The sequence below is a fragment of the Denticeps clupeoides genome, chromosome 3 (genome assembly GCF_900700375.1).
Source record: "Denticeps clupeoides chromosome 3, fDenClu1.1, whole genome shotgun sequence".
Classification (NCBI taxonomy): Eukaryota; Metazoa; Chordata; class Actinopteri; order Clupeiformes; family Denticipitidae; genus Denticeps; species Denticeps clupeoides.
The window spans coordinates 14,615,234-14,633,626 of record NC_041709.1 but is presented as its reverse complement, the minus strand read 5'-3'; the positions used below and the strand labels follow the sequence as shown (position 1 = coordinate 14,633,626).

The following is an 18,393-nucleotide window of genomic DNA, read 5'->3' as shown; positions in this document are numbered from 1 at the left end:
GCATGAAACGGGGACACTGCAAGCAGGGAAAAAGAGTGACTCCTATTAACACCCTCAAGTTAATAAAAAGTAATATAGAAAAAAAAAAAGTGTTACTTCCACTGCTGGTTAATGTATTAATGTATATGGGAATTTCTTCATTAACTGTAAATATGATCAGCCTGTGGCCTCGGGGTGTAGATCGCTGTGCTGGATGTATTCAATGCAAACAGTAAAACTTCTCTACTCTAAGATCAGAGTCGGAAAGCACATAAGGAAAGCAGAAGACTGTGAAAATGGGGTATTTATGCAGATCTGGAGGCCTCTGTACCAAAAAGATCACTAGCTGAGCAGACAGAGACACACACACACACCAGCAGGCACCGCTTTCACACAGGAAGGTTAATGGGAGTTCCTTGCTGGCATCTCCCCCCTCCCTTTATTGCGTGTGCTGCTCTCCTTACCTACCTCGCACGGGAGGGGCAATAAAACAGATTGGCGTCTCCAGGCTGGATGTTAATAGAGGGAGCGCCAGGGCGGTTTAACCATAGACGGGAGGTGGAAGTGGGCTCTGCATTTCTGTACTCAACCTTCAATGGCTCAGTCTCACAGCATTTTCCCTCCGGTATTCATGACGACATGATAAAAGGCAAAAAATGTAAAAAAAAAAAAAAAAAGGCTGGAGAACAAAGACGTGTTTAACACACCTCTGAGGAGAACGAGATGCCAAACAAGAGCGCCACTTACTGGTGGGGAGGGGGGTGAAAACAGCATTCAGGCAGTTCTCTGCGTCTCCATGTGGACGACAACATTTCTGAAAAATTTCTGTGTGGACGCAACCTTTTTAGAAACGAACAAACCATTATGGAGAAAAGCGTTTTCGCATGGACTGGGTCTTAGAAGTCTTTTACATTTAGAGATCAAAATACTATCCTTTTTTTTATTGCATCCTAGCAACTGCTAGCTGCATGCAAAGGGGGAAGAAATCAATTATGTCAATCAAAATAGATGACATTTTTAGAGTTCAAAGAGTTTAAATTGAGTTCAAAGATTGTGTTTAGAGTAAAAGGGACAGATACACAGTAGACAACAGTACATAGTCATGACCACAGCAAGTAACACTACACAGTGATCCCGGAAAAAAAGAAGAGGGTGAGAGAGACTGTCTTTGTATGTGGTATGGTACAAAAGTACAAGTATCTGTTGTGCCAGCAGAGCACAACTGCACTGGGCTGAAGTTCGAAGTTATGGAATGAGAATTTAAAATTTTGTTCCAACTGAAAAATAGAAGCTAATCAGAGCACTGAGCACTGCTCATCTTAAGCCTCTCTCATCAAAAGAAGAGCAAGACATGCACCAGACCTTTCAGTTCTGGCTCCTCAGTGATGGAACCAACTTTCTATTGTAATCAGAACAGCGCTAGCCCCTTCCCATCTTCAAGCAATGATTACAGACGCACCTTTTTACCATACATTTACTATACATTCTACACTATACATTTAAATATAATTGGTTTGCAGTTTAATATGGCTTGTAATGGTATGTAAACTTAGCTTAATGTCTCTGTAGTACAGCAGTTGTTGATTTAAGGCACAAGTATGATGATCAAATATGGACTACATATAACTGATGTATGTTGCTCTGGACAAGAGCGTCTGCTGAATGTAGTAAATCTGAATCTAAACTTAAAACTAACAGATTTTGGTTGGGTTGAGGCTGAAAAAAAGCTTGTTAGAACTGTATAATATGCACATTACATAGTTATTACCATGGTTCCAACATATATATATAAAAAACAAGTGTGTGTGTATGTGTGTGTGGCAGAAGACAGAGAGAGTGTCTGTAACTCTGAGGCCAGCATTCCTGCCGTGACATTTTGGCTGCGGTAGAGTGCAAAGAACACTGGAGCCGAGCTAGGGAGTCAACGCGTGGCGCGCCAGCAGCGAAGCCCTCACCACTGCAAGAGCGTCAGCCCCAACATTCCCCCTGCCAACCCTCTCTGTTCCCTGAGCACCAGCGGGAAAAACAGGGTCACTCACCGGCGGTCGTTGCGGCGTCGGCGGAAGAGCTTTTTGGTGTGTGCAATCTCGGCTTCATTAGGCAGTGGCGGGAAGGCCTGTAGAAAAAAAAAAACAGACAGGCAAGGAGAGGGAGGTTAGGTGAGAGGAGGTGTAAATCAGTCTGTGTGTGTGTGTGTGTGTGTGTGTGTGAGAAGGTCAGAAGAAGTGTATCTACATGCATGGAGGGACTAATGACCCTTTTCACACATACTGGACACAGTAACCCTGAAAACATTTTAGGCCACAGCCAAACAGATTCTTTTTAGACTGACTGTACATTGTCAGGATCCAGAGGAAAAGTATTTCTAATAATATACACCAGGCTTTAGAGTTTTGAAAGTCCAAGTAAAAGAAACACTGTTTCGGCAATATTTAATTTTTTTTTTTTTAACTATTACAACTGAACGTTTATTGATTGAACGGAACCATTTATTGATGTGGTTCTACAGACACAATACTGGTTGATGTCTCTTTTTTTCCAACAAACTACAAAGGCATAAAACCTCTTGCTAAATTGAATAATTATTGAGCTACATGTTGCTGATTGATACAGCACCAATCCAGTTGATATCGGTAGGTTCTGCAAACATGGACTCAATCAACCATGGATCAATTTATATCCTTGTCACTGTGCCTTGTACAATGCACAATGAAAGATTAATGGCAATACATTTGCATTGTATTATGTATGAGAATTAATGTATATGTTTAATGTGTACAGGAAGGATTACATGAAAGAAGTGCACAAACATTGTCACATTTTATATTAACGACTGGAACCTATCCCCATGCAACGATGTACTTTCCAACTTCGAATGCTGCTCACCTTTCACATTTTTCCACCAATGTTTTTTGTAGTTCATTTTTAGCTTAATTTTAATGAAATTAAAATTTCCTACATGTTAATGTTTATTTTTATATGCATGATTAGCTAAAGTTGGGGCCTACCGCAGACGTTTGTAGGGTAATGTTGTCACAAAAAAACACTATTAAAGCACTTATTTAAGCTTAAGTAAGGTGTGAAACAATTCTTACATTTACAGCATTTATCAGACACCCTTATCCAGAGTGACTAACAATCAGTATTAAAGGGACAGTCCCCCCCTTGAAGCAATTCAGGGTTAAGTATCTTGCTCAGGGACACAATGGTAGTAAGTGGGATTTGAACCTGGGTCTTCTGGTCCATAGGTCTAGTGTTACCCACTAGGCTACTACCACCCTACAAAGTGGGTCCTTTATACAAAGTGTCCTTTATTTTCACACAAGCACAACCTAGTGTGAGAATAAGTTCATTTGGATCTCCTGAACATTAGTCAGTGTTAAAGTGTGAACCCTTCATTAATACAGCACCCCATCATTTTGAGCAAAACCAAAAGACTTCTCTGGACCGAACTCTGCAGTACATGCTAAGCCCTTATTTTCTTAAATAGCTTGCGCGCATACACACACAAACTCACAACTGAAAACCAAACATGAAACTATGCACTAAATCCATTATGTGGCAGGACAGGAAATTCTTCCCAGAGTAGCATTTATATGGTATGGTGAGTGTGTGAGCGAGTGTGTGAACGGCTCCAGTGACTAACAGCACCAGACAAGGCTCTCCCCTCACACAGGGCCGCTCAGTCACTAAGAGCCCTTCCTGCGCCGCGGACTTGTTGTCTTCACTAAGTCAGTGGAGCCAAACCGCTGGCCTCCTATTGGTTGCATACTGATTGGACACAGATGTGGAGGCATACTCATGTAATGTGGTTCCTCCACTAGTTGGCATGGAGATAAAAGCTTTAAACACAAAACTGAAAGAGGACACCGTGTCGCGCTGGCCACCTCAGAAAAAACGGAGTTACAGCGAAATGCTCCAAGTGGTGATGGGTGATGTGGCCCACCAATTTTATTGGTACGCTACCATCTCCCATTCTGGAGAAAAGTGTGTAAATGCTCCTCTGGCACCAGCTGGACAGAAGCCCTCGAACTGAAGTCTACAAAGGGCCTTTTTTTTTTTTTTTTTGCTGTTGAATTTATCAGATGGAAAATGGGAAGATGAGTTAATCGCTCCGGTCTCCTCTCTCGTCTCAGAAACGCCCACAGTCGCCTCGACACGAGTGCTAATCTCTGCTCCGCCAATCAGTCCCGCTAAAGCCAACCTTTCAAAACGGAGCACAGCTTCTGAGGCCTCGAGCAAACATTTAGAGAGGAAAAATGGATGGTGGAGCAAAGCCAGGAGAGTGGGGACAAAAACAGATACAGGAGGGAGAGGAGAGGAGAGGAAGAAAGGCAGAGAGAGACGCCCCAATTGCATGTTTAGCGAATGTTGTTTTCCTTGAGGATATCATTAGCTGTAATTCTCATTCGTAATTGCAACCAGATGACAATCTCCAGTCCAGAGCGCTTCTGCAGTCTTCAAAGACGGAGGAACAATGTAAATATTTACGTAAAGTTCATGGAAGGAGGGCAAAAAAAAAAAAAAAAAAACGATTGTGCGTTTAGATTCGGTGTTTTGCTCCTGTACGGGATTTCAAGCAGCGCTAAAAGGCTTCGGAATTCGAACGAGGTAAACATCAGGGGCGCTCCGCTCTGTAATTGGGTGTTTTTCTCACGATGTCCTCCGAGGCATGCGGCAGTAATGCAGCTCCCACCTAAGGGGTTGATTGTGTCTTCGTATGGAGAGACACAGAACCCAGCGCGCGGCACGTCGCACGGCTTAGGCTGACCTCCGACCTGGCATGGGACCGAGCGGTGGCCGGACTGCAGACGTGTCAGCGGGGGCGTGAGCCTCCCCGGGGCAGGAAGAGCACGTACAGACGGGCCGCATTCCTTTGAGGTCGCGGGTCGGCCGAACTCACCGGGCCTCCGCCCCAGCCCAGAAAGAGATGAAAACCATGCGTCCCCCAGTCCCCCTCCCCAACCCCCCTGATTGGCCAGCTAAGGGCCTATTGATGAATAGTCATGAGTGAGGTCACAGTGCCGTAATTTGGGCGTAATTTTTTGAGTGTCACCAGAGCAGACACTCTCCAACGACTAGAACAGAAAATGATATTCAAGTAAAGGGGCGCAGAGTGAAGAGGCCGACAAAAATCTGCAACCAACTTCGAAAACATTCCATTTCTTCTTTGAAAAAATGGCAGCATGTATTAAGCAGCTGCGTGTGGTGACCTTATAGAAAACCCATTGATATTATTACTGTGGGCTCAAATCAGATTGTAGTCAGCCGCCTGTCCTTTCAATATCCCCTAATAAACTCCTCCTCTGCTGGCGCTCGGGCGGTGTTGCACTTCATGCATGCATGCATCTGGGCCGAATGACCCCGGGTCAGTTTGGTAGGGTCGTGGTGATGACCATGCACCTCGGCATTCCCACGCCACGGTGGATATGGATGCAGGAATTCCGGTGCCGCAGCCTGGAATGGACGTGTCACAGGCATAGTCACGTTCCAGAGCCCCTGTATGTGACCCAGAGCGTTTTTTAATGAAAGGGATGTTGGGGCTTATGGGTAGGCAATTCAAACTCCAGGAGGTCAGGAATGCAATACAAAGTGTGTGTGACTGTGTATGAGAAAGAGAGACCTTGCAGCATGTGTGTGTCCGTTTTGTGTTATGATCCTGGTAGATTAGACACATTCAGGGAACTTTCTCTCCATTGTTTCCCTGCCTCCCACTTCCAGTGGACGTCCGCCAAAGGCAATATATTAAGCCGACCTACGCACACAACAATGTCCATATACGACCCTCCCCTTCAACAGAGCAGCAGACCAACAGTCCTCACCTATGAGCCATAAACAGAAAAGAGAGATCCATTCCACATACAAAAAGAGAAGAAATTGGATTCTCTTCTTTTTACATTTCCTCCACCTTTATCCCCCTTTTTGCTATATTTCACCCTATATACCCCTTGAAAATGGAAAAATGACATGTGACATTTTTAAATTCATATGTTACTTCACACGCAGGAAAAGAGAACAGTGTAATAGAATGGGACGGAACACAATTCATTCTTAGTGTCTCGCATATACACACATGTAGTGGCCAATGGACAGAAATATTGGTATAAACCATGACAAAAATTTGGAGTATAAATATATGAGTGCAAACCTCAGGGCATTACTTTTAATGATTCATTTTCTGGTATTAAATCCTTTCTATGCAATGCATAGAGACTCCAAAAAATAATAAACAAATAAAACTCCTCCAAAAATGTCTCACTGTGTGTGCAGATGCACTCACATCTGCCTGCTGCCATTCCTTAGCAAGCTCTGCACTGGTGGCACCCCGATCCTGCAGATAAATCATCTTTATGAGATGGTCCTGGTGCTTGCTGGACTTTCTTGGGCACCACAAAGCCTTCGTCACAACACTTGTAGGTCTCTCCTTGAAGTTTTTGATGACCCGATAAATGTTGGTTTAGGTGCAACCTAAGTAGCTGCAATATCCCCAGCAGGTCCTTTTGTGGCATGGCTGAAATGCAGTGGAAATGCAGTTCATGGCAAAGAGGGACTTTGCAATTCATCTGATCACTCTTCATAACAGTCTAGAGTATAAAGAAATTGTCATATATATAACAAAAGCAGCAAACTTAGTGAAAACCAGTATTTGTGTCATTCTCAAAACATTTGGCCACAACTGTAAAGTAATTCTGTTCTTCATCAGGTTGGGATAACCCCAGGGTTTTTTAAGCATATAAACAGAAAAATGTGTACCTTAACAACAGTCATACTAGGACTAGTTACTGTTCAAGTTAAAGTACAGACTCTAAACTGACATTCTTCGTACAGGAAGGAAAAAGAAGAGTGCCTGTCCAGTTATGATAATGGAGTTATTGGCTAAATTGAGACCCTTTTCCCCCCTCAATTGGTATGACTCAGGCTGCAAAGAATGGGCCAAGCCAGATGGTGTTGCCAAGCTTTATCCTCTGTTTACCTTTGTCTGCTATGTTGAAGGTCTTGATGCTATTTCCTCCTTGAACTCGTAGTGTTTGGTCAAGCAAGTTCACAAGTAAAGTGTTCCACAGTTGGCCTTTCTGGCTTACATTTACATTTACAGCATTTATCAGACGCCCTTATCCAGACCGACTTACAATCAGTAGTTACAGGGACAGTCTCCCTGGAGCAATTTAGGGTTAAGTGTCTTGCTCAGGGACACAATGGTAGTAAGTGGGGTTCGAACCCGGGTCTTCTGGTTCATAGGCGAGTGTGTTACCCACTGGCTCATTAACTTGTTTCCATATCATGGGATAGAAGAGATTTCAACAGATGGCTGTTGAGTTGAAAGAAACCCCAAAATAAACTTGTGCCTGTAAGCAGGGTTGGGACATGCCACAGTCACGCATACCCAGAACCCAAAAATCTGTCCATGTTCTAGTTTAACAGGTAGCATTTGGAATCCTTTTGTTTTGGTTTCACAAAATTAGTGAAAAATTCAGAATAGATCTGTTGCAAGATGTATTTTGGCAGATTATAATCAATCATTTTCATGTTGATCATGTTGATCAGTCATACATAGCTGAACATATTTAAGGTGCTGGACACCAGAAATCTCCAGAACAACTCTGGCCCTCGATTTTACTCCACCGGCAGAGATATAATTTTGCTCCAATGATGCCAGGAAAATGAGTTAGTACACCCATTTATTCACCCCCCCCCCCCCCCCCCCGTGTCTTTCCAGGTTTAATTTTGTCACCCATTTGCGTTCAGTGGTAGACACACACTGCCCACTGAAACAAAAGTTATATGAAGACTAGGAGCAAAGTACAGCAGTGTTGTGATGTGGGTGCCATCAGGTGTCTACGGGGCTGATCCTCGGGCAGTATGAAGGAACCACTGAAAGAGCGCGGCAGCAGAGCAGCTATTTCGGCACAACTGGTTTTATAACAACATTTTGTTGCTGAGGTCAGTAACTTCACCAAGGTTTAGAGTGTGAGAGTGTTCCCCACGCCTCTCAGATGCCAAGTCAGTACTATGTTGGGCCGGTCGCTGGGCAACAGCACTGCAGATGCAATCATAGGTTTGCTCTGCCATGAGTGTTTTTTCAGCACTGGATGGATGGTTTGTTTAGAAATGTTCCATCTTTCCCTTCGGCCTAATTAGGCTGCCATCCCAAAACTCTCTGGACCTCAACTCGCATTGCAATGAAAAAGGATACCATGCCATAAGGGGCACACGCAAACCTACACACTCTTCCTTGCTCTCTCTCCTCTCAGTCCCGTGTAAAATGTTTGGTTTTACATGCAAAATGCAGAGAGCGTTGTAACCAGACACGTATCGAAACTGAATGCCGCATGCTGGCCAACTGGCACCTGCTGCCGGTCCCCACACTCCCCACGGAGACAGCGCTCCAACTTTCCCTCTGTGACCTCACCCCCCCCATAATTTCATTAGCACAGAGGCATGCTGGGAGAGCAGAGCGTGGCAGTGCTGAAACCAAAGAGGAAGCCTTCTGGAATGTTCTCGCAGAAAAGGGGCTCCACGCTCAGTCTCCAGCGCTCTGCCATTTCAGATGGATGTGAGAAACACTCCACACCTCTGACGACCCATGACACTATGGAAAAACACAGAGCAGGCGGCCTGGTGAAGTGCAGCACAACAACTCAACTCCAGGTCACACTTCCACCAGTCAGGATCTCGCAGCTCTGAAAACACAATTCACAACGAATGGCCAATCATAAATATCATTAGTGCTGATTGCTCCTCTTATCACTATAACCAGCTTTCAATTAAGCAAGAAGAGGTTTTCGAAGAGATAACATAGTATAAATATGCATGTAATCTGATGTAGGGATTAATGATTGTGCAAAGAACCAAAATAAAAGCCCAAAATGAAATTCGGGAATGAGTGAAAATATCACTTTCAATTCTAGACAAGCTGTACATAATATAATTTATATTATATTACAATTTATATAGTACCAATTAACTGAGGATCAACAAAACTAATCAATAAGAGATGTCTCGCGACCCCTGTACCCTCTCCCTTTGTTTATTGTTTTTGTATTTTTCCCCACAGACCCCCACCTCTGGTTGTTCTCAATCCTCCGGACACTGTTACATAAGTGCCGACCACTCAGACCCGCTCAACACTCTGCCACTCACGCTCAGTGAGAGTGAGAGTGAGAGTGAGGGGTCTGAAAGTTGGCTGCCAGCTTCTGGAAACCCTCGTGATGCCGCCTGTGCCCACCATCCCCTTACAAAAATGACTCTGATCAGAAAGTGGGGCCATGCAAGTCAATCACAGAGAGAACAGGAGACGAGGGATGTGAGAGGGAGGGCCGCTCTGTTCCCACGCCCGCAAGGCGTGGCCCACACAGACTGTGTTTACAGTTGCCATCCACCATGCAGTCACCCCCCCCCCCCCCTCTCGCCTGCCTGCTCGCTCACTCCGAGAAGGAAGTGGTGGACGATCCCCTGCTCCATTCTGCAGGATTTCCAGGGCCGAGTCTAACAGGAGATGTTTGTTCAAACCTTCACCCAGACTGCTGTGATGCAATGCGCTCAGGGTAATCGGAATGACCTCAGCAGGAACTGCACTCCATCTCCTACCCTAAACAGACGGATTACGTTGATGGAAATTACCTCATTTTGATCAAAGTTGGTGCGCGGGATCATAACGCTTTTTTTTTTTTTTTTTCCACACGGCTGTGCACAGATTCCCACACACAGACTTACATACATATACCATACATAATATATGGTAGATATGTGAAGTGTATGTGTGCATTTTGATGTCACATCTGCAGATTACAAAGGAAGATTGGTGCCACTAATAATTCCATGGATGGCTCTTTGGATTAGATTAGATCGTACAATAATTAAAATGTAAACATGTGTATGTGTCTTCTGCATGTACACCGTCCTCCTTGTTCTCCATTAGCACCCATCCTAAGGCAACTGTACAGCAGCCCTGACAATGCCAGGAAAAGGGTGTAGGAGGGAGGGCGCCCCGCCAGTCTGACCCCTTTATTGTTCTCCAGTGAACGTTGGGATCGAGGAGGGGGGCTGAGGGATTAGCACTCTCCATCTCGCTCCCCCCACTTTTTTCGTCAGTCCACCACCCACACCAGCGGTAGGGCCCAGACGTTCAGTCATGTTTGTCCCGGATGCTGCAGCTCGGCACAGGCCGGGGCTCCTGCTCTGAGGCACGTAGCCGCGGGGGCCATGTTGTCTGGCCGCACCGAGTCTTTGTTTGACAGGAACCGGACGTGTCCTCACTGACTCGGTATCAAACGGGGTCACCCTGACGGCGAGCAGGCAGGCAGGCCTTACCAGGGTCCAAGGAGGTGAGAGGGGCCCAAAACAATGAGGGCCACACTATCCAACATATACAGAGAGAAAGAGAGAGAGGAAGCCATAAATACAACATGTCAGTTTTATAAAGGAAGACAGAGAACGAAATCAAGGTGTACTGGGACAGAGTGTGTGTGTGTGTGTGTGTGTGTGTCTCAGACAGAACTGAACACACAGACATATTGCCACTGAATGGAATCTCACAAACACAGATACAGACACAAATACACCAATTCCATTTCTCCTTACATCCTCCAGTGTATGTCACACACACACACACACACACACACACGAAAGACCAGCAGAACCATGGTTCTGATAACGGTCGCATGATACAGTGCAAGCAGCAGCCACTGAATCCTGCTGGGCGCACACACACACACACACACACACACACACATGTGTGTAGAGGTTAGGAAGTTGATTAGATGTACGCTGAACAAGCCTCAGAAACAATGTGCATTGGATCTGTCACAACAGCCTCTAACTGATAACATCAGACAAGTGACCCAGGCAGCGGGGTGGAACGAGGCGCCGTGGGCTACGTGAGCTACGTCTACGCAACCTAAGGTGAGGTAAAAGGTGGCTGATGAATACACCGCTGTCGCCACATTGGTTGCAGAATTGGTAAAACCTGCCCACTGACATGTGAGTAGTTTGTTTATAAAAAATTCTGCTCTTTCAAAATATTTCACAAAAAATACTATTGAAAATACAAGAAAATTTTTAAAACTACTGGCTAGTTCACTAGGGGCCTAGACAAAGTGAAAAGTGAAAATGAAGTGATTGTCATTGTCATGGTGAAACACTGCAGCACAGCACATGGTGACACAACAAATCGTGTCCTCTGCTTCACACCATCACCCTTAGTGAGCAGTGGGTAGCCATGACAGGCACCCGGGGAGCCCTCGGCAGTTTGGGATTCAAACAGACAACCTTCCGATTATGTTTCCTTACCCACTAGGCAATCACCTACACATCCATTGCCTCACAGTCCTGGAAACAAACTTAAGTCTCCCATGTGACAGGCAGGGATACTCAACCTTATACTAAAGAGACGGTACTGTTCTAATTTGACATGTACAAATAAAAATGTATTTATTGATTGACTTGTTTTTTGATGTTAACGTAACAACATATATTCTAAGCCTTTATTACAGCAGCACAACAATTTCTGTAAGTAAGTTCCAAGCACCTTTACACACATGCAAAATGAATGTCAGTGCACTAAAAAACACTTATATGTCTTGCTCAAGAACCAATAGCCTGAGGCTTAGTGGCTAAACCATGTATTATTACAAACACTCTCAGATTTTTTTAAAAGGCAGTTGCATTCATTTTAAGCATTTTCAGTCACCTTTATTATATTTGGCATAAAATAATTATAATTTTTTTTAATCCATGGGTGGGACTAAACCTTTGGCCTGTATTGTATATATACACACACACACACACACAGTGCCACATTAACCACAGGCAGCCACTGACCCCACATCATGTCTCTGCTGTCCCAATTGACTTTGGCCCACATGAGCTGTGGCCCAGACACCCATGGGACTGCAGCAGACCCATCAGACGAAGTAAAGACCCAGTGCCTCCAACCAGGCAACGCTAGCCTCCATTAAACAAAGGTTGCTCAGCGACAGCCCCAGAGATGTTCTCTCAACAGAGACACTGTGGTCACTCACAAACTATTTGTTACAGGCTGAGTGCGCCACCATCACACGCACTGTCTGGTTATCCGGGAAGGTTAGGGGGGCCAGCATGCCTGCGTACCCCATGGGAAGAGCTGTTGGCTGGGGTTAGCCTTCAGAGGAAGCCCCCTTTTCCTTTCCTGCTATTCGGAATAAGGTACTTTCCTCATTGGGAATGCATGAGCTGCTATTCTGAGCGTCGGAAGTCCAGACCAGTGGGGGACAGGGGCGGTGAGATGGCATGTGTTGGGGGTTGTGACACATTCCTACCAGAGAAATGACCTTGAGTGATGCGTTATGGGAAGAGCTGCACAAAAATCGCATGCCACTAACCCAGAGACAGCACGGCATGGCAGCTAAACAATAGCGACATTCCAGGGTGACCGCAGAATCTCTGCGACTAGACTGTGGCTTGAACAGTGACATTTCTGAATAGGACAGTAAATGACAGGTAATGACTGCATTTCATCACTAGCGACTGGATTTACAGTAATTCCCTCTTTACCTTAATATATACTTGAATAACCATAGACAAAAAATGAAGAGTATGAATTAATATTTTTTTTCACCCAAAAAAATATTGGGCAGTGCATTTCTTTTTCACTTTCAAAACTTCCACAATACAACATTTAAATAAAAAAATACTTCCAGGGATGTACACTGTGCCAAGAAAAGTTTCCACTTAACCTTACGGAAGAATCTGTTGTGGTCCTTAAGCGTTCCCTGCCCTCCATGCCCACCGTAACAGAGCTGGCTGAGAGAAGCACACTGGGGATTATTCACTGCCCTTTAAACCTGTGATCTGGGTGATAGGTCATCTTACAGCAGGTCATGTTCAGTGAATCCTTCACCCTAGTAATAAAATCACCTGACCTGAGCGCAGCAATATTCCTGTGTGAGAGGACAAGTGCCTGATCTGGTGACGTCTTAATAGTCCAGTCAGGTCAACAGCACCCACGTGATACCTCAGCCTCAAGCCACTTTAGTAGTGTGTGAAGCACCACCTGACTACAAGCACTACGCTGAGCCCTCCATCCTCAGCAAACAGCTAAATTATGCATGCAACAAGTTAACAAGAACTGATGCTGCAATAATACAACATATACGGTATTCACTCAGACACTCTTTCATACCTTCAACAAAGCCATGGACTGGATTTAAACCCTCTCAATCTCATCATTTGCAGGAAAATGAGGGATTTCATTCAGATTTTGTTCAGGGTATGGTGGGGACACAGAGTCATGGCATGGACATGGCTTGGTATGTACTCTCACTCACTCACTTTCAATAACCACTCAATCACCCACCGGAGCCCACCCCAGGTCACCGGGTGCATGGCCATCACACACTCACACATACAGCCAATTCAGAGTCACCTATGGGGAGTTCACAGTCGAGAGCTTGCACCACAAACACACAAACCTGGGAAACTGAATTCTAACCACCAGCCTTAGAGGTGTGGCCCGTGGCCCATGGTTTATGTAACGCACTTGCAAATCAACACCCGGCAAAAATGCTGGGATCTGCCCCCCAGCAACACAACCAGCACTTTTCTTCCGAGCAATCAACCTGTGTCTTTAGCACAAAACTGACAGCAGGAGGAAGGAGGTGGCCTGCGTCATCACCGCAACAGAACAATGCCCTGGCATTATGGAGGGTTGTCTCAGTGACGTGGGCAGAGTGCAAGGAGGGCATCAGATCACAGAGGGTCAGGTAGGGAGTGACAATGAGCCAATGAGACATTGCAGCTTTCAAACTTTGTATTTCTCTAGCTATAAGTTGCACGATAAACCATTACATTAATTTGTGATGGCAATTTAACCCACATGAATGTGAAATTGGTTCAAACTGCAGAATCTGAGCTTTACCACCAGGGGCCAGCAGTGACACTACAATTGAGTCAGAAAAAAAAACAATACAAGAAAATAAAAACAATGACAAATATGAACAATGTTAAAAGATAATGTGCGGTGAAGAAAAATGTGAAAAACGTGCAAAAAAAACAAACAAAAAAAGCTGATACTGAATTTTTGGTAAACTGAAATAATCTGCATAATAGTATTATAATAAGAGAAATTGATATACACATTAGATGTTTCTACCAGCCAGTAATGATCATTAATTCAATGATCTGTACAGACAACATTTAAATTACTTTTCCATTCAATTATCAGAAATAAAGCCATGTCCAAAAATTACAACAATGATTTATAATAAATCTTACCACAAGAAGAAGAAATTACAAATTTCATCAGCATTTTTAAGTAAAATACTGTACACCACATCTACCACTAGATGTCACTGAATGATTGTAAGAAGACACAATGTGACAAAATTAATGTCACCAGATGGCAGTAAACCCACAATTTCAGCTCACCAACTATATTGTGCATGTCACTGGTAAAGTTTCTAAAATGTTGTATTGATACATAACTTAAAAAAAATAATGACAATCATGGCATTAATTTTGCAACTGAACAAAACTGAAATGACAAACATTTACCGGTAAGCTGGGCAGAAACCTCTCCACATCGTTCAGATCAATCCCATCATCTTCATCAAACTTGCCCTTCATCATTCTGTAAGGGGGATAGATGTGTATTATATCAATATTATATACTTGTCATCTCCATTAGTGACCATGTTGTGTAATTTAAGTCTGTGCATTTGTAAATGGGTCATTGCGAGGGAATTAATGAAATTATTTATTTCAAAAGATACTGTATTCCACCAGAATCCCCTGAATTTCAGTGAATCCTAAGGAGCAGCAGTGATGAAAGATGAGTGTGATTAGAGTAAACTGAAGGGCTCATAGTAGAAGAGAGAGAAAAAAAAAAAAAAAAAAAAAAAAAAAAAAAAACTCACATTGAATCTTACCTAAAGACTTAATCAAATTGTACTGGAGAGGAAATGCAAACACCTTCTTAAGAAGGAGATCTCTTATACGCCAAACCATTAAAAAGCACCAGGGGGCAGTAATACATGTTGTTACAGGACAGTTACAGGAAGTAAACTCACCCCTCCCGGTCAATGTGTGGGAGGTGCTTTGGTGCACCCCGGAATGGCTTCCTATGGAACTGTGAGAAATCCAGCTTCTCGGGCTGCATATCCCAGGTAGCACCACTGTCCGAGGAAAACATACATATAATCTATTTTTCATTCCCTCCAGACCATATATAACAGGTTTCCATTAAGTGCATATGATGCAGAAGTAATACACTTTTAACCCAGTAGTTTCATTTCACATAGAAAATTATTGCTAATGTTGTTGGGTTGCCAGGAGGTCAAATAAAATGTTTTATTGAAGAACACCAAACAATTGAGTTCCAGTGTGTGGATGCATATGGATCAAATGATACGATAGTATAGTTACAATACCACATCACCAGCCTCAGCCTCTCCATAGAGGAATGAAACATGCAACATTTCTAATCCTAGTCCTTCCAGACAGTTCAATATGTGCATGTTTACTATCAAATCGCACCATCCGAAAAAAGGCAGAGGTGGGGAATAAGCCCCTTTTAATACTCTGAACAAAGGCTTGTGTACAAGCAGACACAGACCTCTGTCTCTTTAGGATTTTATGTATAAGCTGATTACTGCTGAGACCAGAGGAGCAGGGCTGGGATCTTTAGCTGAGAAGTGGCATGGCATGGAGAAAGGTCAATATGCAGGAATGCAGTTTAAGTATTATTACTGGGAAGTATAATTACACTGGGGAGCTTACAAGTCTCTAAAACAGATAGGACAGTGCTGCTAGGTAGGTGCTTTTAATGACAACGCAATGCACAAATCATGCTGAATGGCCTTTTATTTAACTTCTCGAGGAGGTTCGATAACTTCAAAAACTGATTATCATACAGTGGAGAGTCATGGGCCTGAGCCTGAATTTCACAAGTTGGATTTGAGCAAGCTGAATAATACTATTTAAAAATGGTGCTTCAATTTTTTACTGTGAATTTATTGCCTTTGGAAATTATACACTGAAATTATTTACAGCAAAATTGTTGAGGGAAAAACATTGATTCTCCTTGGTATTGAAAAAGCATCTGAAATTCAAAGGCTCATAAACTTTCAAAATCTGATTGAATCGGGAGCACAATAATCCAGAAAAGAAAAACTTTGCTGAAAAAAACCTTTGCTGAAAATGGAGCTAACATCGACAGTTATGATTTAATATGTTAATTAATTGTTTATCTAAAATGTCATCGTTGAATATGGGAAAGTATGTGGTAATCAGGGCCATATCGCCCAGCCCTATATCTTGTTTTATTTTTTAAACCATGGCCTGCAGGCTTAGCCAGGCTTAACCCACACAGCTAATTTCACCAATAGCAAATGTCATTTGTCTGGAATAGAATCCTGCAAATCTAGTCATCATCTAACAGGAACCCAGCGTCCAGGGTGTTCACAACCTCCCATCACCAACCTACATGTGCAGCCTTACCTGAATGAATCCATGGTGTTGGCGGCCCAAATGTCTGTGCCAAGGATGTCAAAAGATCCTTCTCTATTTCCATTCTATAAAACACGAAAGAAAATGTAAATAGCTAGAAAACAAAAACATATAGTTACAAACACCAAAATGGAATTTTACTAATTTATCCAGACACAATGACCCAATTTAGGGTTAAGTCTATGGTAAATTAGGTTTAAACAAGCAGTCAGTAGTTTACAACTTGGCTTGCACTGCACTAAAATGAATTATACAACAATATAATGACATACGTACACACATTTTCTGTGGGGGAAATCATATCAATTATATAGCAATCACAGCAATGCTGAGAGTTTTAGCGACATCAAAGAGTGGGTTTGTGAGGTTGGGACAATAGGATTTAAACATCTGAACACTACATACTGCTAAATCTTATTACATTTTTTTCCCTGAGGAATTAATCAAATTATGAAAGGTGACACTTGTTTTGTATTCTTATTTTAACAGTACTAGAAAGATATTTCATAATGATTTACTATGACTAAAACACACTATACAAGCTATTTAAAAGAATATATATATAATATACAATTATGTTGAAGAATTTTGTATCTTAGATCTAACTAGGGGTGTTGCAATGCAGACATGGACGATGCATCGATGCAGTGCAGAACATAATTGATTATATCATAATACCGTTGTTTGGTGATTTTCTGGCAGTGGCATAAAAATTCTCGTTAAAAATTAGTGCTGGTAATGACTGTTGCAGCCTGATCTGCTGAGCACAGGGCTGCTCCAGGTAGGAGCGTCACACTATGCGAGTCCGTGTGTCCATTATCGTCATACCAGGAGTTTAGAAAACAACACTTAATTTCTTGCGTGGTAAGTCTGAAAGCAGTTTTTTCTCCAATGTGCAGAAAAACGGTCCATGTTCAGTCCGCGCTCACCTGACGTTATGGACGTCTGAACCAGGCGTTTGTGGCTTCAGGTTGTAACAGGTTTGGGTCGGTGGAGAGGAGCGGAGTGGTGAAAACTCTGGTGAAGCATGCAGAGAAAGGAGGCCCGCCGGAAAGAAAGAAAATCTCATGCCACTGTTGGAGTTTCCATCAGGCTCTCTATTTTTTTTATGCTTACAGCACCTCAGTAACGCCACGCCCGGGTTAATGTCGGTAACCAAACGTTACTGCTTTTATGTAATACAAAATGAAATAATAAAGGGACCACAGGAGCTTGGACCAGTTTGCTCGGTTCCTCTGCTTGGTCGATCTGCATCTTAATCGGGGCAGACGATTAAATCCACCCACAGCACTGTGGCATGTGCAGTTACTACCAGTACTACTCCTACCAGTAAGGAGTACTACCAGTGTATACCACTGTTACAAGGTGAGCGTGGACTGAACGCAGATATTTTGAGACCTTAACTCTTGTTTTTGAAAACATCACGTGACAATGTAAAAAAAATTATGGGATGCATTGTGATGAGTCAATATCGAGGCACTGATAATCGTAATTTAATCTAATTGTGAGACCAGTGAAGGCTCACACCTCTAGTTCTAACAAAAAAAAAAAAAAAAAATCAATTTGTAGTTCATTCTAAGCCTACTGCAGCTCTGCATTTCAGAATCTTATCCAGGACCTGAAGGGAAAATGAAGCCTCTCAGCTGGGCTTTATTTACCTTGGCTGGGCCTCGGAACTGGCTGTTCCGTCCTCGGCTACCAGATCTGGATCCAGAACCAGGCCTCGACCCAGAGCTGGGTCTGGATCCTGTACTCCCATTACTGCTGTGTTCCCATTCATCCTAGAAAAATGGAGAGACAAGGAGAAGGTACATTTCTCAAACAAGAAACTGTAATCAGTAGCACGAGTGCATAAAAAGTGCAGTTGAATGAATTACTCCTGTAGCCCAGTTCCACCATGGTGGTGACGGATTTAGAAAAACGTTCAACTTC

General features: G+C 43.3%; 1 protein-coding gene across 3 annotated transcripts in view; it reads right to left on the bottom strand.

Annotated features, from left to right (window-relative positions):
- The window catches only part of ctif (CBP80/20-dependent translation initiation factor), a 70,308-nt gene that overhangs the window by 29,712 nt on the left and 22,203 nt on the right, over positions 1–18,393 (bottom strand). For all 3 annotated transcript variants that reach the window (XM_028971931.1, XM_028971932.1, XM_028971933.1), the window contains 5 exons: positions 18,120–18,242; positions 16,453–16,526; positions 15,024–15,128; positions 14,509–14,584; positions 2,019–2,095 (listed from right to left, as the gene is read on the bottom strand). In XM_028971931.1, the coding sequence (XP_028827764.1) occupies positions 2,019–2,095; positions 14,509–14,584; positions 15,024–15,128; positions 16,453–16,526; positions 18,120–18,242 (455 nt within the window). The remainder of the gene's footprint in view (positions 1–2,018; positions 2,096–14,508; positions 14,585–15,023; positions 15,129–16,452; positions 16,527–18,119; positions 18,243–18,393) is intronic.